The sequence below is a fragment of the Mercurialis annua genome, linkage group LG3 (assembly GCF_937616625.2).
Source record: "Mercurialis annua linkage group LG3, ddMerAnnu1.2, whole genome shotgun sequence".
In the NCBI taxonomy this organism is placed as follows: domain Eukaryota; kingdom Viridiplantae; phylum Streptophyta; class Magnoliopsida; order Malpighiales; family Euphorbiaceae; genus Mercurialis; species Mercurialis annua.
Genome location: NC_065572.1, coordinates 55646527 through 55671562, shown reverse-complemented (window position 1 = coordinate 55671562; position 25036 = coordinate 55646527). Strand labels below are relative to the sequence as shown.

Below are 25036 nucleotides of genomic sequence, written 5' to 3'. Positions count from 1 at the left end.
TCAATTAAAAACAACCATTAATTGTTGACATACATATCTGTCATAGCCATATTGAATTTTTTAAAAAATAACCTTAATGTTTATAATACTTATCAATTTTATATTTATGAATTTTTTTCACATTTTTTTGTCTCCTTCCTTTAAACAGAAACAATTAAATAATTAATTAAATAATAATTACAAAAAAACCGACTTTCGGCAAACCGAGGTTAGTCCGTTTGAGACAAAGCTAAATCCGTCCAGGTTTGTTCTCAGACATACGAACTGGGTTCGCCTAAGAAGTTTCGAACACTCCGAAGATGGTGGAAGGAAGAATGAGGGGGGAAAAGATGGAAAAAAATGTCAATTGGTCCTTGATTTAAAATTCTATTAACAAAATATCCCTAAAAATAGTTTAAACTGAACTTTTTAAAAAACTATGAGAGTTTTTTTAAATACTTTATGCCTGATTAATACCCCCATTTTTTTAATTAAACATATAGTAGTAGCTTGTTAAGAAAATAAACAAAAACAAAAAACTTATGTTGCAGAAGAGGATACAAAAATACCCAACAGTCAAGAAAAAAAGGAAAATTCCAAAAACAATAAAACGATCATATTTCTCTTCTAAATATTTTCTTATTAGCTTTATATTAAACTAAAACGTTCACATTCACAGCACCCAAGAAAGTTGCAGATTCTTAATTTTTTTCTCCAGCATAATATAATCCAACTATATATATTCTCTCTACATAAAAGTGAACACAAGGGTACTTTCAGCTTTTACTCTCCACTAACTAAAACCCCAGCTAATAACTTCCCTGCCATTTTTCACTTCTTTTTCACTACAAACAAGCTTTTTCCAGTTCCCATTGAACTTTTTCTCTGCATTTCAGCTTCTGGGCTGTTCATGAGTTGAAAAAAGATTGTTTCTTTTTTGATTTTGAGAGGTTTTTGGCTTCTGGGTTTTGTAGATTCAGTTGTTTTTGTAAATGGGGAGTGTTTACTTGGTGCAATTAGTTGGTGTTCTTTGCTTGGGGATAATTCTGAGTTGTTCATGTCAGAATAGTGATTTTGATAGTGCTGTGTATATAGTTACTCTTAAACAAGCTCCAGTTGCTCATTACTTTGAAAGTGAGCTTAAAAAGGAAACTAATGTGTTCAAGCATAGTCCATCTGGTGGAAGAAATAAATTTCACAGACCAAGGTATGAAATTCAGTAATTTCTTAATTGTTTTGAGTAATTTCCTTGTTTTTAGCTGCTTGAATTTCTTTGTTTAGTGCAAATTTTAGGACTTTTTGGGTCTAATTTAGTTGTGACTGTGCATTTTGTTGTTTTTTTTTAATTATTATTTGTTCTTATTGTTCTTGGTAGAAGATCTAGAAATAATGCTGAACTGGATTTTTCTTGTCATTGACTGTTTAAAGTTTCATTTTTTTATGGGGTCCTTTTGTTTGGTTTTGTGGGGGGTGTTTGTATGTACATTGTCTGCTTGGAAATTAGAAGTTTGTATTTGTTTAACTGATTTTTCTAACTAAATTTAGTTTCTCTTCTAAGCAGGGTGGTTATGGTTTTGTCCATTTCACCTTTTCATCACATTATATTTTCACCAATGTGACAATTGCTGAAATTATTGGTTATTTATTATTACATTATAGATTTTGTATTTCTGTATTTTTGTTCATAATATTACCTACCAGTTCAGGGATTATGCTCATATTGCCAACAAAGTTTTTGACTATTGGCCTTTTTGGAAGATGACCAACTTTTGATGGTTTTTTTCTTTTTGTGTTTCAGGGCTAATTCAAGCTCTCATGGAAGCCCTGGTTCATACATAGCTAGAGTTCATGACTCGATACTGAGAAGGACGCTGAGAGGGGAGAAATATCTGAAGCTGTACAGTTATCACTACTTGATCAATGGATTTGCTGTTTTTGTTACCCCACAACAGGTATATAAAGCACCATCATTCACTATCATGCAATGACCATAATTGTGTCAGTATTTACTTTGGCATTGCTCTCATTACAAGTATTTCTTTTTCTTTTTTCCTTTTTAGTGTAGTTTCTTGGATACAAACTCATACGATCTTAAAATACATCTTAGAATATAAATCTATACCCTTGTTACACAGTTTTTATTTGCATTTTTGAATCCCCTGATAGCCTTGCATTCAATAATTTTATCTTGGATTAAATTTGAAGGCAAATAAGCTTTTGGGGAGGAGAGAAGTGGCGAATGTGGTTCTGGATTTCTCGGTTAGAACAGCAACTACACACACTCCACAGTTCTTGGGTCTTCCAAAAGGGGCATGGGTCAAAGAAGGTGGATTTGAGACTGCTGGAGAAGGAGTTGTGATTGCTTTCATTGATACTGGTATTGATCCAACTCACCCTAGCTTTGCTGATGATGTATCCGAGCACTCATATCCAATTCCTGGTCATTTTTCTGGTGTTTGTGAGGTTACTCGAGACTTCCCTTCTGGTTCATGCAACAGGAAGCTTATTGCGGCACGCCATTTTGCCGCATCTGCTATAACCAGGGGAATTTTTAATTCAACTCAGGATTATGCTTCACCTTTTGATGGTGATGGGCATGGAACGTAAGTTTATGTTTTTATATGTTGGTTCTTATTGTCCAGCTATCATATTCGTGCATTTTTCCATACATCCTTCTTGCAAAATTTGATATCTCTTCTCATTTATCCTCCATGAACTATCCAAAAGCATGATTTTGAATTGGCAGATTAGCCTAGTTTCTCAAAAGTTTACTGATTCCGTAAAAGAGAAGAAAGACAAAGAGGGAAAATAGTAACCATACCTTAGTTTAGCCATTTGATACATACAATTATATAGAGAATAGTTGACAGCTCACGTTTTGAAGGACATTTAGCCTAATATGAAAAGGAAACAATGATTCTATAGCAGAGAAGATTCAGTTTTAATTTGTTCAAGTACTTGGTTTTGTTTTTCTTGTTGACTTGGCTAAGCTATCTGAATGAGTACTTTCAAGATTCCCGAAGAAACATCATATAGAAATGGTGCAATTTACTGATGTCATCTAAATCACTCGACTACCTTTTCTAAATTACATTCACTTTTTCCATTAAAAACAAAATGGTAAGTTCTGTTCTTAATGTTTTATCTGCATGGTGCAAAATCATTTCAATGTAATGATAGTGAGGTTAGCTCTAGATATTGTTTGCCTAGTTTTTGTGATGATTGGTCTATGCCTTATGTAGTTCTTGTTTATGTGCACTTTATCAATCTCCAAGAAATTATTGAAGATGAAAGCTAATGAATCTTCTGGTGATTTACAGGCATACTGCCTCTGTTGCTTCTGGAAATCATGGTATTTCGGTGATTGTGGCAGGACATCACTTTGGAAATGCAAGTGGGATGGCTCCTCGTTCGCAGTAATGCTTTTTGCTTAATTATCATTTTTTTATACACATGTCTGCATCAACTATATGATAAAAACTTTCTGGTGCAACTAATGCATAGAATATAATCAGTTCATGGCAGCATTCTGTTCAGTAAGACCATGTGTTGGCTGCATTAGTATCTTATTGCAGTGCTTGTTATGGAAGGAACATAGTAATACCATATAATACTTTGATCTATGATAACAATATTAATTATAGGTTTATTTGTAAAGCTATATGCAGCTGATATGCCATAAAACGGAAATTTTATGGTAGATAAGGTTTCCAGAAATTTTGATGATTCGTGGAGGCTTGATGCTTGTATCTGCAAGCAGATTATTTGATAGTGACTGATTATCATTATCTCACAGTTTTAGATTTCATCTTAAAAACCAATTGGTGATATATAAACACATGTACATTCACACACACATGGATGTGTCATTATCCCACCTCAACACAGAGATATTAGTCAGTCATTTTCCAGAACTTTGGTATCGGCAGAAATATTTGTTTAGGCTTTCATAGCTCACAACTCATGAAATGATTGATTTTCAATTGCTTTATGTAATCTAGGGTTATTATTTACTTTCATAACCATCTAGAAAGTATTACAAAGTGCAAGAATGAGTAATAACCGTTTAGTAAGTGATCTAACATTTAAAATAGAAGTGACGATTAGTGCACAAGCTGTGGTGCTTCTTGATGCTATCTTACTATTAAAGGTTAATTTTCCATTACTATGTTAATTTGTTGGCTAAGCTAATAGCCTTAGTTTAGTTACGGCCTCTGGGATGAAATGCATTTAGGAGAAAAATGTTATTTTTATAGTACAAAATTTATCGAACCTATGCCATGATATTACTTCAGGGGATATAAGTTTCTGGCAATTGCTCTGAAATTGCTAGCCTGGTGAACTCTCTGTGAAAGATAACTAGTAGTAGGTATTAAACTACCAAGAAAATGAAACAGTGATTTCCAAGAATAGAGAAATTGATTCTTGCATTTTAATACTGACAACAACATACTTTCTGATTTTTCTGTTCATAATAATGGATATTAACTAGAAGCCCATGTTTTGCAGCATTGCTGTATACAAGGCATTATACAAGAGTTTTGGAGGCTTTGCTGCAGATGTTGTTGCTGCAATAGACCAGGTAACTATAATGACTAATAGAGTAATGCTAGCCTCTTTAGATTTTCCAAATTTTGTTTGCTTTTACGCGTATTTTGGATGTGTTGGTAAATTTATGCTCACCGCCAAAACTACTAAGAAACAAAGTTAGCCAATCGTAGCTGGTATTAATCGCAGGCAGCTCAGGATGGTGTTGACATTATAAGTTTATCAATCACTCCCAACAGGCGTCCTCCTGGTCTAGCAACGTTTTTCAATCCTATAGACATGGCTTTGCTCTCAGCAGTAAAGGCTGGAATTTTTGTTGTGCAAGCAGCCGGCAATACTGGACCATCTCCTAAGAGCATGTCTTCCTTCAGTCCTTGGATCTTCACTGTTGGGGCTGCTTCTCATGACAGGGTCTACACCAACTCTATAGTGCTTGGAAACAATGTAACCATTTCTGGTGTTGGACTTGCACGTAAGTTTATTTTCTGAAGTACTGCTTGTTTCTTCTTAATTTTTTTATACGATAATGATGTTATAAATTTTATTAACTTGATCCTAAGAGAGCATAAAAATATGACCAAAATGTCAAAATGAAATTTAAAGAGAAGGCTGGAAAGTGATATTTATGATCTTTCATGTCAATCTTCTTCTATTGCTGATAGGAAAGCGCATTCGGTTATCATCCATGTCCTATTTAATGAATACTCTAACCGGTCTAGTCTCCAATAGTTCTGTACTTAATGCCACTGGGAGAAGTAATAGCTTTCTTTGTTTTTCCTCAGCGGGAACAGCTAAGGGTGCTATGTATACAATGATATCAGCAATTCATGCTTTAAACAATGACACAACGGTTTCCACTGACATGTATGTGGGCGAATGCCAAGATTCCTGTAGCTTCAATTCAGATCTTGTCGAGGGAAAGCTCTTGATTTGCAGTTATTCAATTCGATTTGTGCTTGGGCTTTCCACCATCAAACAAGCCTTTGATACAGCCAAAAACCTCAGTGCTGCCGGTATTGTGTTCTATATGGATCCTTTTGTGATCGGTTATCGGCTTAATCCAACTCCTATGAGGTTGCCTGGCGTCATAATTGCATCTCCTGATGATTCCAAGGTGAAGAATTCTATAAATGCTGGAAGATAAATCTCTTTTAGTAGTTTTATACATCAAAAATCTTTAGATGGCATCATATGGTGGGGTTTCTTGTTTTTTTCCTTATTATTTTAATTACGTAAAAGAAATCTTATGCTCGGATTGAGCCAGAAATTCAACAGTGATTTCCTTGCTTTTTTCTCTTTTGCTCATGCACTCATTCACCAACAGACAAACACACTTTCCAGGAGAAAGCTAACCGATACTGTTATGACCATTGTGGCAGATATTACTGAAGTATTACAATTCATCTTTGGAGAGAGATGAAGTCACGAAGAACATCACTAAATTTGGGGCAGTTGCAAGCATTTCAGGTGGAATGAAAGCCAACTACAGTAATTCTGCTCCAGCCATTATGTTTTACTCTGCTAGAGGACCAGATCCAGAAGACAGTTCTCTCGAGAATGCTGATATTTTAAAACCTAACCTGGTAGCTCCGGGAAATTTAATATGGGCTGCTTGGAGTTCACTTGGGACTGACTCGGTAGAATTCCAGGGTACATAGACTAACACAGCAAAAAATACTTAAGGTTTACAAAACTTCAACTTTATGCAATGAACTTAACCTCCTGTAGGTGAAAGCTTTGCAATGATGTCTGGGACAAGCATGGCTGCTCCTCATATCGCTGGACTTGCTGCACTGATTAAGCAGAAGTTCCCCAGTTTCAGTCCTGCGGCGATAGCCTCTGCACTCTCCACAACAGCTTCTTTATCTGACAAGAAGGGTGGGCCAATAATGGCGCAGCGTGCTTATGCCAACCCAGAACAAAGTCAGACTCCTGCAACTCCATTCGATATGGGCAGTGGTTTCGTGAATGCAACAGCTTCTCTGGATCCAGGACTTATATTTGATTCCAGTAAGTCGCTTCAAACTTTACTTTAATTTTTTTTTTACGCCATATTTTGTTCGTATATAAAGGGAAGTTAATAATGGGAGAAGTATAGAATGTGTGCTATGTGTTTCCTTTAAATGAAGATAAAAAGTTGAAAAATAAAATAAATAAGATAAGTTAAACAAAAGTTGAGTGCCATTTGTAGAACGTAAGCAAAAAGGCATTAAATTTAAGGCAAAAACTATCGGGTTTGTCCTCACTCCGTATTGCAAACCATTAATTTGCGCATGAACCAAATGCAACATCATGTCCTAGCTTTATAATACGCTCTTTCATTTACAGCATTTGATGACTATATGTCATTTCTCTGTGGCATCAATGGATCCGGTCCTGTGGTGTTTAACTACACTGGCCAAAATTGTTGGAATTATAATGCAACTATAGGTGGTGCTGATCTGAACTTACCTTCAATCACAATTTCTAAACTCGATCAGTCTAGAACTGTTCTAAGAACAGTGACTAACATTGCTGGCAATGAGGCATATAATGTGGGATGGAGCGCTCCTTACGGGGTATCAGTGAAGGTAGCTCCATCACACTTCGTAATTGGCAGTGGAGAGAAGCAGGTCCTGAGTATAACGATGAGTGCAACTATGAACCATTCGGTAGCCAGCTACGGAAGGATAGGTCTCTTCGGAAATCAAGGTCATATTCTCAACATTCCATTGGCTGCAATATTTAAAATCTCTTACAATACCACTAACAGGTGAGGATTGAGAATCTTTCGTTTCTTCTTGCGTAAATTATAACCCGGTTTTGGTGTGTGTATTTTGTAATATTCTACTACGCTTGTGAGATGTATTAACCAATTTTTTCATTCATTATCATGTAAATGCCGAAGCGTTTGTGATATAGACACAGTGTGCCATGTAAGTTTCAGCTTAATGTTTTTGTAATTGATGCCCCTAATCACCATTCTCTCTTTACGCTGTTGATTCAAATGATTTAAAGAGTACGTTAATATGTATATTTGAATGTTACATTACATGTTTTTTTTTATTGATTCACTATGTTCTTAGAACTAAGATGCTGCATCTGGAATGGAATTAAACTGGAGTTACTCTTAAACTATTTTCAGGCAATGGTTTGCTTCAAATTCTGTTGTAAATTTATGCTCGTGATTCTGATTATTTGGCTAATGAACTTTTCAGCTCAGGGTCAATTATCTTTAAAATTAGTATTGCTATAAACGTAATTTTGATCGAAAACAAGTTTAAAAGTTTTTTAGACAATTATTTTGGGTTAATTGGTTAAAATCGACAAATTTAGGAAGCTGATTTATAATCATAAAATTAATTATTTTCATCAAACAAATTATAAAATTAATAATTATGGAAAAGGTGATTATGGAATATAAATTCTGCCAAATTCTCAAAAAATACCAAACTTTTGTCTTGATCAAATCTTTAAAAATCAGCAAATATAACTCGTTTTTGCATATTATGTTTTTTTATATAGCCATTTTTGAACCGGTTTGATACATAATGACTAAAAAATGTCGAGAAGAAGATCTGCATTATCCTCTTTGTGTGAAGCAGCTTGCAATGTGTGCCTATTAAATGGAAATCAATCTTGAATTCATGCGATGCTTTGGGAAATTGGCAAAATTAAAGTATCAGAGTCCAGTAGTCATGCATGCACAATTTCAACTTGTCATGCTTACATTACACGCATAAGCTTCTGAATTACTAGCATTTGTTAAAATGCATATTTAGGTCCTTACATTATCATACCTTTTTAATTGAATTCTTACAATTCTATTTTTATAATATTAGGTTCTTCCGTTTTAAAAAGTGTTAGACCGAAAAACTTTGATTGAGAAATTTACTTTTAGTAAAAATAATAATACAAGGATTCGATTTAAACAAATTAATGTGCAAAAGCAAATTAAAAATTTATCCCATTCGTACTAATGGCGTGTGGAGTACTTGCACTTCATTTCTATGATGGAGGGACTTAATGTCAACAAAAACGTCTAGAGGATTCAATCTTAACAAATAAAAGTTAAGAGATTCAATTAAAAGAATATAATAGTAAAGGAATCTAAATATATATTTTGCCATTTGCTAGAAGAAGCTTGTAAAATGTAAACATTGGCACCCTTTCCAATTCTGTCTTTTAATTACCTGCTCATCATTTCTTTTCCCAATGACTACTTCATGAGTGTGTATCCATTTTGCACTTGTATTCTTGAAATATAGCCCCTCCGTTTTTACTTAGTTCTCCAATTTATTAAACGGCTAAAATTAAAAAGGAAACATTACAAAAAAAAAATTAAAAAATTGGAATAAATTATAAAAATATATACTTTCCAAAAATTTACATTTAATACCTTAAACATTTACAAATATAAAAAATATGTTTTCATTTTTTACGTACTGTATCAAAGATGTATTAAAAATGTATCCCACTTTTATATAGCAAAAAAAAGTACGTAAATTATCTAAAAAAAATTCAGATTTTAGGTGGAAGTGAATTTTTTTGATAAAGTTCGTATTTTTATAAATTAAGTGATTTTTAGAGTATTTTTATAGTTATTCCAATTAAAAATGTCTTTTTTTATTGTAAATATAAATAGTACTAATCTAATATTTATCTAGATGGACAATTTGAAAAAAAATAGAGTATCTTCTTTTATAATAAGACTAAATATTAATTTATCCTCTCAATTTGCGCATATTATTAATTAACTAGTTATTTTTGTTTATTTACAAAACATGACCAAATTGGTCTATAATTTTACGAGTCTTAATTATTATTATTTAAGCATCAAATAAAAAAAAGGTCCAAAAATAAAATATATTTTAGTCCCTTGACTTATTTTTATAATAAATTAGTGTATAACAGAAAAAAAATTATATGTATTGTATCTTATTTTTATTAATTGGATTCTTTTTATTTGCTATTTAGATATAACTGTCAAAAATGATCTACCAGACTATCAAAATTATCTTTTTAAAGATATTATTGTCAATTTGGTCATAATATTTATATTATTTTATCTGAATTTTTTAATGTCAAATTAGCCAAAAAAATATCAATTATTTTAATTGATACCTAAAAATAAATTTTCTGACCAATTTAATAATAAAAATACTTTTTGTGCAAGTTGAGGTGGAAAGTAAATAATTAAGCCTCTTTTATAATGTAATCATAGGTTGAATATCAATAAGTAATTTAACGCAAGGGCTGACACTACCAAAGGCATCTCATCCCCTATATATATAGAAGTAACCTAAGAGACATTGGCACGAATTGTTTCTCACAACCAAAATATGATGATGAAGGGTTCCAAGATGGTGGTGAACATCATAGTGGTGATGATCTTCATTCTAGCCACTATGAATCCTGCTCAAATTAGGGTTGAAGCTCGGATACTCGCGGAGAATTACTCGAAGGAGAAAGAAGAGAATGGAGGTAAAATGGAAGCGTTTGATAAACCGAAGAGTAGTAGTAGTAGCAGCAGCAGCAGTAGCGGTGAAGGAGAGATGAAGATCTTACCAATTCCACCATTTCCACAGTTTCCTCCAATAACACCATTCCAATTCCCACCTCCATTTGACCTTCCTCCTCTTCCTAACTTCCCACCTTTCCCTAACCTTCCTCCATTTCCTAATTTTCCTTTGCCTCCTTTTCCTTTCACCCCTCCTTCTCCTTAAAACTGGCTCTTTAATTATCTTCATCAAAATAATGGCCCTCTAACTCAAATGTCATGAACGCAATACACGACTCTTTCAGGTCGTGGATCCAGTTCCTCCTACCCAAAGTTCTGCATTGTGATGTAATGTTCAAAAAAATAAAATAATGTGCTTCATTAGTAACTTTAACCATTGTCTTCTTATTTTTCTATGTTGTAGCTACCTCATAATTAATAAGTTGCTCTATGAGGAAATTATATTCAAATCTTGAGATGTTTTGCATTATTATCCACCAATTAATTAATGGTTATACTTTTCTCAGGTTAAATATTTTTGCGGTTACCGAACTATTATTTATTTATAAACTGGATTATAAAATTATAAAATAGTTGTCGAACTGTAACTTTTTTGCATACCGGTTGTCTAATTATAAAATATTATTAAAAAGTTATCGAAATATAACTTTTTTTAGAAAACGGTTGCCAGATTATGTATGTGGATGAAGCAACGATCTATAACCATGCAATAAGCCAATAACCGTTTTATAAAAAAAATTATACGCACCATTTAAAAAAAAGGCTATGTATAGTTCGATAACTGTTTTTGAACTTTTTTATAATCTTCCCGTTTTATAAAAATTCATTGTTAAATGAAAACTTCAAATAATTTGGAACAAAAATTCAACTCAAAACATCAAATAAAGAGAAATAGAGGGATTCTTTTGTTTATATATGAAATAATTATATTCCTTATACAATGTCACTAATAATGCAAACACAGTAAGTAAATGAATATGAACAAAGCATGCACACATTAATATTTTTTTTTTAAATTGCAGTATATATATTATCCACGAGAGCTTGTACAATTCTTCATAGACAATTACTACAATTGATCTCCACTATAACTACTCTCCTTAATCACCCAACATGAAAATTTAAAGACTGATACAATTATTTCAATAATTATAAAACTATCACATAATTATGACATCATAAATAGAGACTTGAAAACCCTAGTATTAATCAACAACTCAAGGATTGGTTTCTCCTTCACTTGGGGAAGAAACAAAGCCAGAAGGACCAGTAGGCAGAGAAGGAACAGCGGGAAGCGTAGGAACGGAGGGCATAGTCGGAATAAATGGGAATGGAGGAAACCTCGGCAGAGGTAACAGACGGGGGAATGGGAACGGGAATGGAGTAAAATTTGGTAAAAATGGCTTACCTGATGGGAAATTAGGGTTTGCAGCCCATAATGATGGTGCTGTAGTAGAAGAAGGATCAGTGGCAGCAGGAGGAAGAGGAGGAGATGTTAGTGATGGTGGAAATGGAGGCAACATTGATGAAAATGAAGGATTTTCCGGTGTAAAATCCGGTGCCGGAAAAGTTGCCTTGTCGAGTGAAGGCTTAGGTTCATCTTCAAGAAGAAGTAACCTGCTAGAGGCTAAGCATGAGTTTGTGTTGCAGAGAAATAACAAGGCAAACAAGGTAATCAAAAGGTTGAAGATGAGTGTTGAAGCCATGATTTTGGATTAATGTATGATTGAGTTGATGTTATGAAAATTGATTAATTAGTGTATTTATAAGTGAGAGAATGGAGGGGGTTATTGTGTGGGAGAATAGTGGTTAGTGACGATGGGTTGCATGGCAGTTCTACTCTAGACCTAATTAGTAGTAATTAGTAATTGATAGTTTAATTAATTTTTATCTATATTTTGCTTGTGAAACTCATTGTTACATATGGAATTCTACCTAATTTCTACTATTATATGTTTTCAATGGCTTCGGTTTTGTTGACCAATGTTCTAATTATTAGTTCAACCTTCAATAATATGCCCATTTAACCACAATTATCTAAAACTCGTTTGGTTTAGTTGCTATATAGTTATTGTTATGATGAGTTGTTCAATCTCTTTCATTCAATAAAATTAATTTTGAATACTATATTTTTATTGATCCATATCGAAAAATTTATTTTACCAATTTTATTAAGTTTTTTGAATAGCATATACTCTTTCCTCATGTACTTACCAAATTAAATAATGTCATTCTAGGGAATTTTTTTTTCTGATAAATGATGATTAGATTGGTTCAACCACAAGAAGTGGAAGGTAAAAGAAAAAACACTAGCTCGATATGAAAGAATCTAGTGATCTAAATACATCATTGGCATTGTAATTGAAACTCGATTATAAAGCATATATTTTATGTGAAATATTGCAAATTAGAAGAAGTTAATTTATTTCTGATCTTTCATTTTTAAATATCAAAAATATTATCAGTGTTCTTATAACACAGTGATAGCCACATATATCTTGATAAGAGGTCTCGTGTTCGAGTCTCACTCCCTCCTCTTTAATTATAAAAAAATATCAAAAATAGTAAAATTAGAAAATTTATAGATAAAAAATAGTAAAATTAATACTTTACAATTCTAATAATTAAATGTATAATCTTTTAACATGTTTTAACATAATTGCAATTTATTATTAAGTCAATTTTAAATTTTAAACTACAAAATTTAGTCATTCTGAAAATAAATACATTATATCTTATATTATTAAATCATTAATCACTATCTTTTTTATAAATTAAATAACTAATAAAAGTTATACAATATCATTTGAGGATTTAATTTAAAATTTACATATTTACATAATAAAATAAAATAGAATATAAAATATTAAACAAATAGATATTAAATAAAATGAATAAATAAAAGAAAAGTGAATGTTTAGCGGCTGTTTCGTTGTGTAATCTTCTTTAGGAAGATACTCTATTTACTTTCTTTTTAAACTTATTAATAAAAATATTATAAAATTTCAAAAATTAAATTCATACTATAAAAATATATAGTTTTAACTTTGTTATAATTTTATATAAAAATACTATTTTAAAAAAATATAAAAATACCTGGAAAACACCTCTGAAGTTTTGTTGGAATTTGTCAGCGGCAATCAATAATGGCAACTAGGGGTGAGCATTAAACGGTCAAAACCGAATAACCGAACCGAACCAAACCGAATTAATCAAACCGAAATATAATTTGAAAATATGGTTCGGTTACGGTCCGAATTTTTAAAATTTTGACTATTCGGTTCGGTTTACGGTTTTTACAAAAAAATCACCGTAATAACCGAACCGACCGTATTTAAAAATTACGTTATTTAAACTTTCATATACTCACATTTATATATTAAACTTGTTTAATTTTATAGTTTTGTAATAAAAAACGATAAATATAGATTTAATTTAAGGGTTAAATGCAAATTCATACACCAACTTTGACCTAATTTGCAATTACAACATAAACTTTTAACCTTGACAATGTCGGTAACCAACTTTCATTTCTTGGCAAATTGGTACACCGACCAATCATAAAACGACAAATGGCGGTTTATTACAATGTCCACGTTAGTGTTTTTTGAGTTTGGTGTATCGATTTGCCAAAAGTGTAAAGTTGGTTACTGACATTGCCAAGTTTTAAAGTTTATGTTGTAATTGCAAATTAGGTCAAAGTTGGTGTATAAATTTGCATTTAACCCTTAATTTAAAGCACATGTACTCTTTAGGTTAAATTTTTCATTTTTTTTATTTATTTTTTAAAAAACTGTTTTTTTTTCTTTCTAAAAACCATACAAAAAATATTACGGTTTTCGACCGAACCGAACCGAACCGTAATATTTCGGTTTGGTTAATACGGTTTTGATATAATTTGGTTAATACGGTTCGGTGACCGAAATTTTTAAAAAACCGAACGGTTTTGAATTTTTGGACGGTTCGATGACCGAACCGACCGTTGCTCACCCCTAATGGCAACAACGTGGTCAATACGTGCTATGTGCATTGTTGGACATTATATCGTTGACTTTGCTGATTTTTTTATATATGAGTTAGGTGTAAGTTAATTGTTTTTTCAATGCCTTTTCAAAATGTATTTTGGTTAGTTTTAGCGTTTTTGAGTTTTTTGGTGTTTTTTAAATTTTTCATATACAATGAAATGTCTTTAAAATTTTCTATGTTTTTGTAAATATTTTTTTAAGTTCTTTGGAAATTTAATAAATTTGCCTGATATTTTGAAGGAGAAATTACTATCAAGAACGGTAAAAATGTCTTGCTTAATCGGTGATTCAAGCGATTTCTACTTACACCATGAGTGTGTTTAAATTACCATTTGAAAGTTTTTAAATTTTTTTATAAATTAGAATCGGTAACTATGTTTTATAAACCGTTTATAACTTTTTGAAACCATTTGAAAGTTTTTTTTTTCTAAAACGCGGGAACAGAATTTAGAGTAAAAATTCAAAGTGAAAAGTAAGAAAATAGATTTCAAATGCACCAGATTTAGAGGTGGCAAATGGGTGTTCTTGGGCGGGTTTGGGTGGGTTTCTTTGGGTTTGGGCATTTTTGGGTTGGGTAATTTTGGGTCACAATATTTTTGGGCAGTTTTGGGTTGGGTAATTTTGGGTTGGGTTGGGTCATGAAAACCCAAAATTACCCAAAATATAAACTGAAATACTTGAAATCTATATTTGAGATAAAAAGTTCAAATAAAAAATACCAAATTAAATTTTTTTCAAAGAAATTACTTTTCAAAATATTAATTTTCAGAAACAAATATTTTCCGGGAAAAAAATAATTCTCCCGAAAAAATAATTTTCTGGAAAAAATTAATTTTCCGGGAAAAAAATAAATTTTTCAAAAAAAATAAATTTTCCGAAAAAAAATAATTTTCTGGAAAAAAAAAATTTCTGAAAAAAAAAATTTCGAAAAAAAAAAATTTTCTGGAAAAAAAATAAATTTTCCGAAAAAAATAAATTTCTGGAAAAAAATAAATTTCTGAAAAAAAAAATTTCGAAAAAAAAAATTTTCTGGAAAAAAAACAATTCCGGAAAAAGAAATTTCTGGAAAAAATTATTTTGAAAAATAAATTATACAACTTATAAATATTATTTTAAAAACTCAAATACTCTTCATATTGAAATTTGTTTGGACTTAATTTCACCCATTGGGTCATTCTTATAAACCCATTTTAGCCCAAAAAAATTTGGGCTAAAATGGGTTGGGTCAAAAATTACCCAAACTTTTTTTGGGTGCAAATGGGTTGTATTTCTTTGGGCGGGTTGGGTTGGGTGCTTGGGTTGGGCATCTATTTGCCACCTCTAACCAGATTATAATTTTGAAGTACAGTTTTGGAATTAAGTTTTACGAATTTTTTTATTTTTCAGGTATTTCTCTAAAGATTCCTAGTATTTTTAGGTGGAGGTTATGTAAAATTGAACGTAACTTTTCGTTAAAATATGGCCTAATGTCTTAAAAAATCCGACCTTTTAGCCCCTTTTCAATCATACCCTGACGTTGTAAATTTGTCAATTTTATCCTATTTTGCATTTTTGTGTTTCAACTGTACCCTGAAAATTAAATTAACGTCTTTTGCGTTTGGAAATTTGTTTAAAACATTCTACATGTCTCGCATATATTAATTGTATATTTTTAAAATTTATTTAAATTTAGTTAAATTAATTAAGAATTTAAATTAGTGTTAATTTGATTATGGTTTTTAGTTAGTTTTTAAAAGTAAAGGACTTATTTGTACTTTTTTGAATAAAAAAGAATTTAATTTCATGTTTAGACTTAATTAATTGAATGATTTCATCATTTAAGTAAAAAAATTAACAAAAATTAAAATATTGGGGTACAATTGAAAACGGAAAATTCAAAAGTGGGTAAAATTGACAAATTTTCAACGTCGGGGTAGAATTGAAAAAAAGTTTAAAGGTGAGGGGTTTTTCAGTGATTAGGCCTTAAAATATCTAAATATTAATGATATTTTAGCTATAAAATAAAAGAAAAGGATTTTAATGGAAAATAGGTGAAATATCAGGGGTTCTACTTGAAAATTACCCCTTACAAGTTACAACGAAACCCCAACCGATTCCAGCAGCATCGGGTCGGGCGATTTTGTCGCTTCCTTCTTCATCTACCTTTTGATTTCCTTGACTACACCAGACGCCAAATTCAAAGAAAAAGAAACACAGTGATTTAAGCAACTGTGTTTCTCACCATGGCATCTTCCGATTCCGATAAGCTGATGTCTAAGGCCGATAAACTGTAAGCCGAGCTCTATTTTCCGCCAATTTCATATCTTAAAACTAACTTAATTTCACTTTAATTATTATTATTATTATGAAATTCTCACATTTTGATGAATTTTTTACTTGATCAATCGCAATTGATGAATGATTTGTAGTTTTCAAAGTATGCCTATGAATTATTGTTGTGCTTTTTTTTTTTTTTTTGTTATATCAGAACAAAACTCAGTCTCACAAGGTGGAGTGCTGATTGGAAAACTGCCACTGGTTTATATGAGCAAGCTGGTCAGTAATCTAATTACATTTTTTGTATTCGTGTTATTTTCAAATGAAGTGAAGGTTTGGATTTTTTATGTAGCTAATGGATTTAGGGTTGCTAAGAAGTACGAAAAAGCTAAAGACGCGTTCGAAAAGGCTTCCAAAGGACAGGAAATACTCGCCTCGTATCCTCTCAGTTATTATTATTACTTGTTTTGAAAATTTTATGGCTTATATATCGTCTACGTTATTTTGTCTCTTGTTATGTCCTTAATGACCATATGTAGCCCCTGGGATGCTGCTAAGCATATGGAATCTGCTGCTGCTCTGGCAAAGGAACTACAAAAATGGAATGAAGTTGCGGATCTTTATAGAAAGGCATCTGAATTGTATATGGAATGCGGGAGGTCACAACCTGCATCAGATGCTTTAGCAAAGGCGGCTCGGTAATTTGCACATAGTTTATGCTCTTTGTTATTGGCAATTCTGTTTTAACTTTCTTCTTAATTGATCTTGGGTAGTTTTGTGTTCCATCATCACGGTGGATCATAGGACTTTATGCAAATATATTTATGACGAGATTCTGATAACTTGTGGATTGCTGAATTGCATTTTATTTATTTTATGCTTCACTCTATGTATCTGCTTGTAAGTTTGTATGTCTTTTGAAAACTAGAATCTAACAAATAAAGTCTAGTAGCATTCTGTTACATTGATTATTAACAAACTACTGGTTGTATAGCCATCCATATGTAGCATGGTTACTTAGACTTTTATAAGGAATCTTCTCTTTCCCTCTCCCCATTCCCCGAATTCCCTATGTCTTTGCATCAGCTCAAATACGGGCCCGGGTATGTCTTTTCTGGAATATATTTCTCCTTGCTCTTTTTTAATCATTTTTTCCAAAATTGAAAGTAAAAATAGTAGTTTGAAACTAGTTAGTGCTTTAAAACAATTTGCATGGCATAACTTGTGTTCTTCATAGCAAATAGCTGCTTAAGTTTGTATTAAAGGTTTTTAATGGTAGTGTTGAGTGTCCTTTATCTTCTTTATTCATATTGTTTTAAATCATGTGGTTATTTTGTGTCGTGCTCATAGTTTTCTTTCTTCTTTTCTTATGGCATGGATTAGTTAGTTGCTAGAATTGTAAAGTTAGAATGTTCAAACTGAAGCTACTTGCTCAATTAATTTTCTTTGAGAACCTAATTTTTTCTTATCACAGTGCTCTAGAAGATGCTCTGCCAGATGTTGCAGTTCAACTATATACTGATGCTTGTGTTATCCTTGAAGAGGATGACAAGGAACAAATGGCCTTTGATCTTTACCGTGCTGCCTCTAGTGTGCAGATAAAGCTTGAAAAGTAAGTTATCCAATTTCCCTTACACTGAGGTGACAACATTAAAATTTCTAGTGGTATGATTGCGTTGCTGGAAAGAGATACCTTCTGTTATGTCTAGTTGATAAGGATTGTGTTATTGGGCGATGTCCTTCTTTTGAAGGTTGTCATGTCCTTGATTTATTACGGCTTCGAGCTATGGTGATTATTGGAGTTTAAATGGAGAGCTGCCTATCTGAGAACTAGTTAGAGAGAGTTGCCTATCTTAGTTGCTTATAATTTTTTGATACTTTATTGAGTAAGGCAACAGCCATATGTATAGAGTACATCTAGTACTTAAAATTTTAGGACTCCTAATTAGAAAAAGATTTAAATACTACTCCTTCCGGTCCATAATATTTGTCGCATTTGAGAATTTCTTTTGGTCCATATAGTATTTGTCACATTAGAGTTTCAAGAAAGCATTAATTGCTATGTTTCCAAATTTTTCACTAGCAATAAATGACTTAATAAGGTTAAAAGGACTAGTCAAACATAAAACTAGGGTAATTAATATGGACAATTTAGTAAAAGTATATACAAATCAAGACATATTTATTAGTTTCTTAATCTATGTGAAATGGCCAAATGCGACAAATATTATGGACCGTAGGGAGTACTGAATAAGAAAACTAAGGAAAGTAACTAATAAGTATTACTCCTGTTTGCCGTCAGCTGTGCGTTTCCCACGTTAGCCGCTTGATTCTTTATTTTCTTCTTCCTATAGGTTTGTAGATGCTGCAGCTATCTTATTAAGACTGGGTGTAGCAGCAAGTAATTTCAATGCCACCAACAGCCAGTTCAAGGTTTGACTTAAATATTCTATCTTAAACTTAATTTCTCTTAATGATCTAGTTTTCCAATTTGATTTTCATATGCCCAAGTTGTCTCAATTGTGATACACCCTTTTCTGTATCTTACCTTCTTCTATATTTTCTTGGAAAAAGAAAGGTTCATATTGTATGTTTTATATATTTGATTGTGAAATATGTCCACCGTAATTTCTTCCCATACATTTTTCTATTTCAGGCATATCTTAGTGCAATTATTGTGTATCTTTATGCTCATGACTTCAAACAAGCAGAACAGTGCTACAATGATTGCTCACAGTAAGTAAACTATTAAAGTTGCTTCTCCTTGTAAAGGTTCATGCAGTTAATTTTGCTTATTTTTACTTACGATGATATCTTTGTGCCCTTCTCTGGCCATTTCAAGGGGCTAATAGTTATGTTGAGCTGAAACAAAAATTGAACTTTTGGTTCTGAAATCACCTTTCAGAGTTTCAATCACTAAAGAAGATTCAGAATTGTAGTCTCATCTTAAAGTTTACAGTATCATACTTCCAATAGCATATTTGATGCTATTTGAAGTTGCAAATGCGTTAAGTGATTTTTCCACGGATTAATTTTTGTTCCTTTGGAAACAATGTCAACTACCTTCGTAGAATTGCAATACAGTGTCATGTTTCACTTTTGCTAATATCGTGCACTGCATACCGTTACTTTTTCTTCTCCCTCATTAGTTAAAGTTATCAAACATTGCCTTGGTCCCTAAGAAGGTGGAGATGGTTGGCATTAGTGAGTTTAAATTTGTTCTTTTTTCCTGGTAATATGTACAGTTGTACACTTTGGAATCCAAGACGGTCTTGTTTCTGCAACTCTGTTTAGCATGAAGTCAACAACGCTTATTGGCATGCGTCAGTCGTCTATGAGATATTCTCTGGAGTTTTTTCTTACATACTACTAGACTTTTACAGACAAAAATTATATATAGAATTTCATGTAACAAATTGAGTTTCAGGGGTAGTAAAAAGAGAGAACAATGTGGAAGATAAGGCAGCTTCCTAAGCTAACAAAAGTAAGTGCTAGGTAGCTGCCTCCTAACCCAACCAATATAGGGTAATAGGTGTATAAACAGAATACAGAATAATCTAAAGACTAGTATTATCTAATAGGAAATGAAATGGAGGTCTGAGAAACATAAAGCCTGCTATATCTATATTGTTTTATTTTAAACTCTCAGGTAAATGAAGCTTTGAGTAGATTAATCTTCAGGGAATATAGGTTGACTGCTATTATGTTTAGAGTTGATTATGTAATTTATGAAGACGGTTACATTTATTCGCAATCATATCTGGTTTCATGTGATATGGATGTGTGATACTTACATAAGGATGTAGGATTGGCAGTGTAGATTTTGGTTGATACCTGAGATAGTGTTGTGCGTATAACCTTTTAGTAACCAAATAAGCATATGATATAAGGGTCAAATTGCCTCCTAAACTGCAATTTCTTTTTGGCATATGAATTGCCTAATTGATAGATGTTCTCTTAGCAAGGAGCATCTGTAATTTATACTCATTTTATTTTTCCAAGAATAATGATCCTTTTTCCCCACTTTTCCTACATAGAAAAGTTTCTAATGGTTTGACATGCACTTTTGGCTTGCTGCAGGATTGATGCTTTCTTGAGCAGTGACCACTATCGTTGTGCTAGTAAACTACTTTCTGCTTACAGAGAAGGCGACATTGAAGAAGTTAAACGTCTTGCTCAGTCTAGCCCCATTTCACACCTTGACAATGTGGTAATTCCTTTATCTAAACATGCACCTGTCTTGTTTTACGTTACGGGCTTGGGGTTCTCAACTATGTAAATACTGGAAATACCATCCACAGACCACCTCCAGATTAGACATTGTCGAGAAAATTTATTTTTCCCTTCCATGCCTATCTGCTTTCTTTTGGTTGAGCTCTAGTAACATAAGATACTTGTTTGCTTTTCATAAAGAGGCGAATGTGCTTACTCTTGATGACGATATGATAAATGTTCTTAGCACCTCTATTTAAAGTTTGGCTCTGTTGGAGCATGTCACTAATGTGTTCACTATACTATAGTATGTCACTGGGAGTGTACAAAAACTGAACCGAACCAGAAAATCAAACCGAACAACACGGTTCAGTTTTGGGAGTAAACAAAGTTCAGTTCACTTTTGGTGTAAATTGAACTGAAGAACCAAACTGAACTGATCGGTTCAGTTTGGTTTGAAATTTTCAATTTTTTATAAAATCAACTTTGTTCGATTAAAAAATTTCAAAAGTTGGTTTAGTTTGAACCCAATGCATATGCTTAAATGTTATTTCTGAGGCATAATGTTTGACTCTTCCATATCATTGAATGCCGTTATTTGCTTGATGTGCTAAATTTGTGACTATATAGCATTTAGCGGGAGTCGAATGCAATATGATATGCTAAATGTTTACGGGCTGTTTCTATTCGAGTAACTGGTAGTGAATCATTGTGTTGATTTGAATAACTTGATTGCAGATCATTAAACTTGCAAGAAAGTTACCAACTGGAGATATTAGTGCATTCAAGGCTGATGCTGCCGAAGACGAAGAAGAAGCATTGGATGAGAATGACCTGACATAAATATTTTCTAAATTGTTGGGCACAGAGCATGTATAAAGCCTATTGTAATCAATCGAAGAATCATTTGTAAAGTTTGCAGACATTTTATCATTTTCTTACTCTCAAGTTTTTCTAAGAATTCTGATAAACAAAAAGAAAGGCGGATCGGGGTGGATTTTATGCTGATTTGTATGTATGATCTAGTTTTAGATGAATTCATCATAAATTGTGGCTTCTACTTGTATATTTTTAAAATTTTACTTTTATTTGATTGTATTTGCAAGAAAGTAATGATTAATTTATTTGGATAAATTTCACTGTTTTTTGTATTCATTTACTGAATTTGTGAAAAGCATTAGTATTTAGTGATTAAAGACAAAATCTATAAAGTTTTCATTTTTATTAGTAGTTCAAATTTTAATAACAAAAGTTCTATATTTTTATTTAGGCCAAATGTCGTAAAAGGGCCAAAGCTTTTATAAAAGTTTCACAAAAGTCCTGATCTTTCAATTTTATCGATTTTGACCAAAAACGGATTAGTTGGTTTCAATTGTGGCCAACTCTCAATTTTATTTCAATTTTGCCTATGTGGTGCCTATGTGGCATGCACATATATTGAAAGGTCAGTACTTTTGTGACACCAAATAATCCATTTTTGGCCAAAATCGACAAAATTGAAAGGTCAGGACTTTTGTGAAACCAAATAATCAGTTTTTGGCCAAAATCGACAAAATTGAAAGGTCATGACTTTTGTGAAACTTTTGTGAAAGATTTGTCCTTTTTACGACATTTGACCTTTTATTTATTAGTATTTTAATAATTGAAAGACATTTTATTTTCATAAAAGAAAGAAAAGAGATTAAAACCCCTAAAATTACAAAGAAAAATCACTTTATTCCAATTAGAAAATACATCACTTTATTCCAATTAGAAAATACATCACTTATACATTCTCATAATTACAAATATGCCCCTTTGCAATCCCTAGCGTTTTTGGCGGGAAAAGTTCAGTACACGTCATCGAGTCAGTTACAATACTCTCTGCCTCTCTCTTTGTTCAGTTATTCTCTGTATAAACCAAAAACACAAAATCAAGAAACCACTCTCAAACATTTCAAGAAAATCATCAACAAAACCCTAATCCATGAAATTCTTTCTCATGTCTCTCTTCCTTCTTTCTCTCATCCTCACCACCACCGCCGCCGCCACCACCGCTCCTCTCCCACCACCGACCATCACCCCTACTCTCTCCCCCAGCGCCACCCCTCTCCCACCACCGACCACCACCACTTCACCAGTATCTCAAGAATTGCACCCCCAACAACAGCTCGGCAACATAATAGAAGCACTACTCGGTGCAGGGGCTTACAGCACCTGGGTCAACCTCCTCTCCGTCACAAACCCAGAAACGCTCTCTATCACCGCCACCATATTCATTCCGGCCGACGACTCTCCATCTCCGAAGCCCACCACCAAGACTTTTGACCCACTCATTTTCCCTTACCATATTGTCCCTCGACGCCTAAACTTCTCCGATCTTTGTCACTTTAACATCTCCTCCCGCCTCCCTACTTTTCTCTCTTCTAAGTCCATTCTCGTCACTAATAATTCCGTTTCCAACTTTACCCTCGACGGCTCTCTCGTGACTCATCCTGATCTGTTCACTAACGAGAATATTGCCGTGCATGGCATTGCTGCTCTTCTTGATTACTCTGTTTATGGCGATGCAAACCCTAAAAAACCAGTTTCTGAGGCGGAAGTTTGGTCCCGGCCACCGCATGGTGGCGGTGTGGTTGTGCCTGAAGGTGAAATGGTGAGTGATCACAGTGAGTCTGGCGCTGGTTACTTGCGGATGGAGTTTTTTCAGACTATAGAGGTGGCGGTGTTTTGTGCTTTCTTGGTGGCAAAGATTCAAAGACTCGATCTTTAGAACAATCTTGCATGTGTATTTCTTGGTGTTCAAGATTCAAGAATTCAGTTTTTTTTAGCAGAATTTAGAATTTGATGGTGTAATTTGAACAGATGCTCTGTTTTCTTGGGTTATTGCCATTGATTTTAGGTGTTATGATTGTGCATTAGAGTACCCATAATTGTACATTTGATGAAGTTTTAACTTTCTTGTAAATTTTCAATTGAGTTTTGATTTTATCAGATTCTGGTTAATGCTGTTTATTAGCATAATAGCTTCAAATTTTATAATGCTGTTTATTAGCTTCAAAAATCTGAAACATTTCCTAACATTTTAAGGTTCTTTTCATGTCAATTAGCCTTGCTAATTATTCCTTCCAATTTCTTCTCAAACGTACCCTCCAGGGCTTCAAAAATTCTAAACCACTTTTAATCTTTGATAAACAATTTAAAAATTGGAAATCTTATTTATTTTTAATAAATATGTATATTTCATTCTAAATAAATTTATTATTATATATTTCAATATAAAATAATGTCCTTTTTTGATACCAATGCAAATCAAATAGACTAGTTCATTTTCCCCCCTTTTAACTGAAAAATAATAATTATTATTATTAAAATAAACAATCTCGGTATAATATTTAGTTAAACACAGAATAACTTCCTTAACATGTAATTTAATTGACTGATCTTATAACAAATATTAAGAAAATAAAATTTGTAATCTTAATTCTTCTGTTCTTCCAAGGTCTTATCATTTTGTAACAAAAGAAGCATCAAAATTTTGTACCAAAAAATGTTTAATGGACCTAATAAAACTCTATTATTTAAAAGAATTTAACATAAATTAAATTAAGAATTAACCCATTTAAAGTTCTCCAAACTTTACGTTTTTAGTTTATATGGCCTCTAAACTTACATTTAATCTTATTTGGTCCCTAAATTTTCATTTAGTTTTATCTGGTCCCTGAATTTCCATATGATCTTATCTAATCTCCGAACTTTGTTTTTTTTTTCTTTTTCGGTCCTCAAACGAGTAAAAATTCAAGAATCAAATAAACTAAAAAATCTAAAGTTGAAAGATCAAAATGAGATTTAAGGAACAAATAAACTAAACATGTAAAGTTTAGGGACCAGATAAAATCAAATGGAAATTTAAGAATCGGATATACTAAAATTGTAAAATTGAGGGAACTTAAAATGGATTAGTCCTTCAATTAAATAATAAATTCTAAAAGATTCGTCGAGTTATTGTTTTTATTTTTTCAAAACTATACAGTGTTTTTGGCGGCAGAGTTGGTTACACATGAGTGGATGAGTCAGTTACATAACTCTCGTTATCTTCCGTTAACTGTATATAAGTTGGAATCAAACCCCAGAATTCTAGAAAATCAAGAAAACCCAATTTCAAGAAAATCAAAATGAAAATCTTTCTCATCTCTCTCTTCTTCCTCCCTCTCATCACCTCCGCCGCCACCCTCCCACCGCCGTCACACAACAACATCACCGCCGCCGCCTCACCAAAACCACGCAACCACCACCAGGTCAACAACATAATAGACGCACTACTCGGCGCCGGAGATTTCAACAGCTGGATAAACATCCTCTCCGCCTCAGAACCAATCCCTCTTCCACTCTCCGCCACCCTCTTCATTCCGGCCAACGACTCTCCCTCTCAAATACACAACACCATCGCCTCCGACCCATTAATTTTCCCTTACCATATTGTCCCTCAACGCCTCTCTTTCGCCGATCTTTGTCAGTTTAATATCTCCTCTCGCCT

General features: G+C 32.7%; 5 protein-coding genes across 5 annotated transcripts; all 5 read left to right on the top strand.

The window, feature by feature from the left end:
• Nucleotides 1-640: 640 nt before the first annotated feature.
• On the top strand, nt 641-7540 carry LOC126673520 (subtilisin-like protease SBT2.3). Its single transcript, XM_050367693.2, has 10 exons — nt 641-1186; nt 1778-1931; nt 2185-2582; nt 3300-3395; nt 4489-4561; nt 4717-4999; nt 5310-5641; nt 5907-6177; nt 6256-6537; nt 6856-7540. Exons 1-10 carry the CDS (start codon nt 972-974, stop codon nt 7281-7283), a joined length of 2532 nt encoding a protein of 843 aa, XP_050223650.1. The 5' UTR covers nt 641-971; the 3' UTR covers nt 7284-7540.
• Nucleotides 7541-9848: 2308 nt separating this feature from the next.
• LOC126672676 (U1 small nuclear ribonucleoprotein C-like) lies at nt 9849-10232 on the top strand. The gene has a single exon (XM_050366630.1). The coding sequence runs from the start codon at nt 9849-9851 to the stop codon at nt 10230-10232; it is 384 nt and encodes a 127-aa protein (XP_050222587.1).
• Nucleotides 10233-10514: 282 nt separating this feature from the next.
• On the top strand, nt 10515-11746 carry LOC126672675 (uncharacterized). The gene is made up of 2 exons (XM_050366628.1): nt 10515-10533; nt 11250-11746. Exons 1-2 carry the CDS (start codon nt 10515-10517, stop codon nt 11744-11746), a joined length of 516 nt encoding a protein of 171 aa, XP_050222585.1.
• Nucleotides 11747-16141: 4395 nt separating this feature from the next.
• On the top strand, nt 16142-21654 carry LOC126675209 (gamma-soluble NSF attachment protein). Its single transcript, XM_050369818.2, has 9 exons — nt 16142-16321; nt 16520-16587; nt 16661-16745; nt 16848-17006; nt 17783-17920; nt 18663-18741; nt 18965-19044; nt 20389-20518; nt 21259-21654. Exons 1-9 carry the CDS (start codon nt 16275-16277, stop codon nt 21361-21363), a joined length of 891 nt encoding a protein of 296 aa, XP_050225775.1. The 5' UTR covers nt 16142-16274; the 3' UTR covers nt 21364-21654.
• Nucleotides 21655-22397: 743 nt separating this feature from the next.
• Nucleotides 22398-23505, top strand: LOC126674223 (FAS1 domain-containing protein SELMODRAFT_448915-like). Its single transcript, XM_050368640.2, has one exon. It carries the CDS (start codon nt 22487-22489, stop codon nt 23270-23272), a length of 786 nt encoding a protein of 261 aa, XP_050224597.1. The 5' UTR covers nt 22398-22486; the 3' UTR covers nt 23273-23505.
• Nucleotides 23506-25036: the final 1531 nt, after the last annotated feature.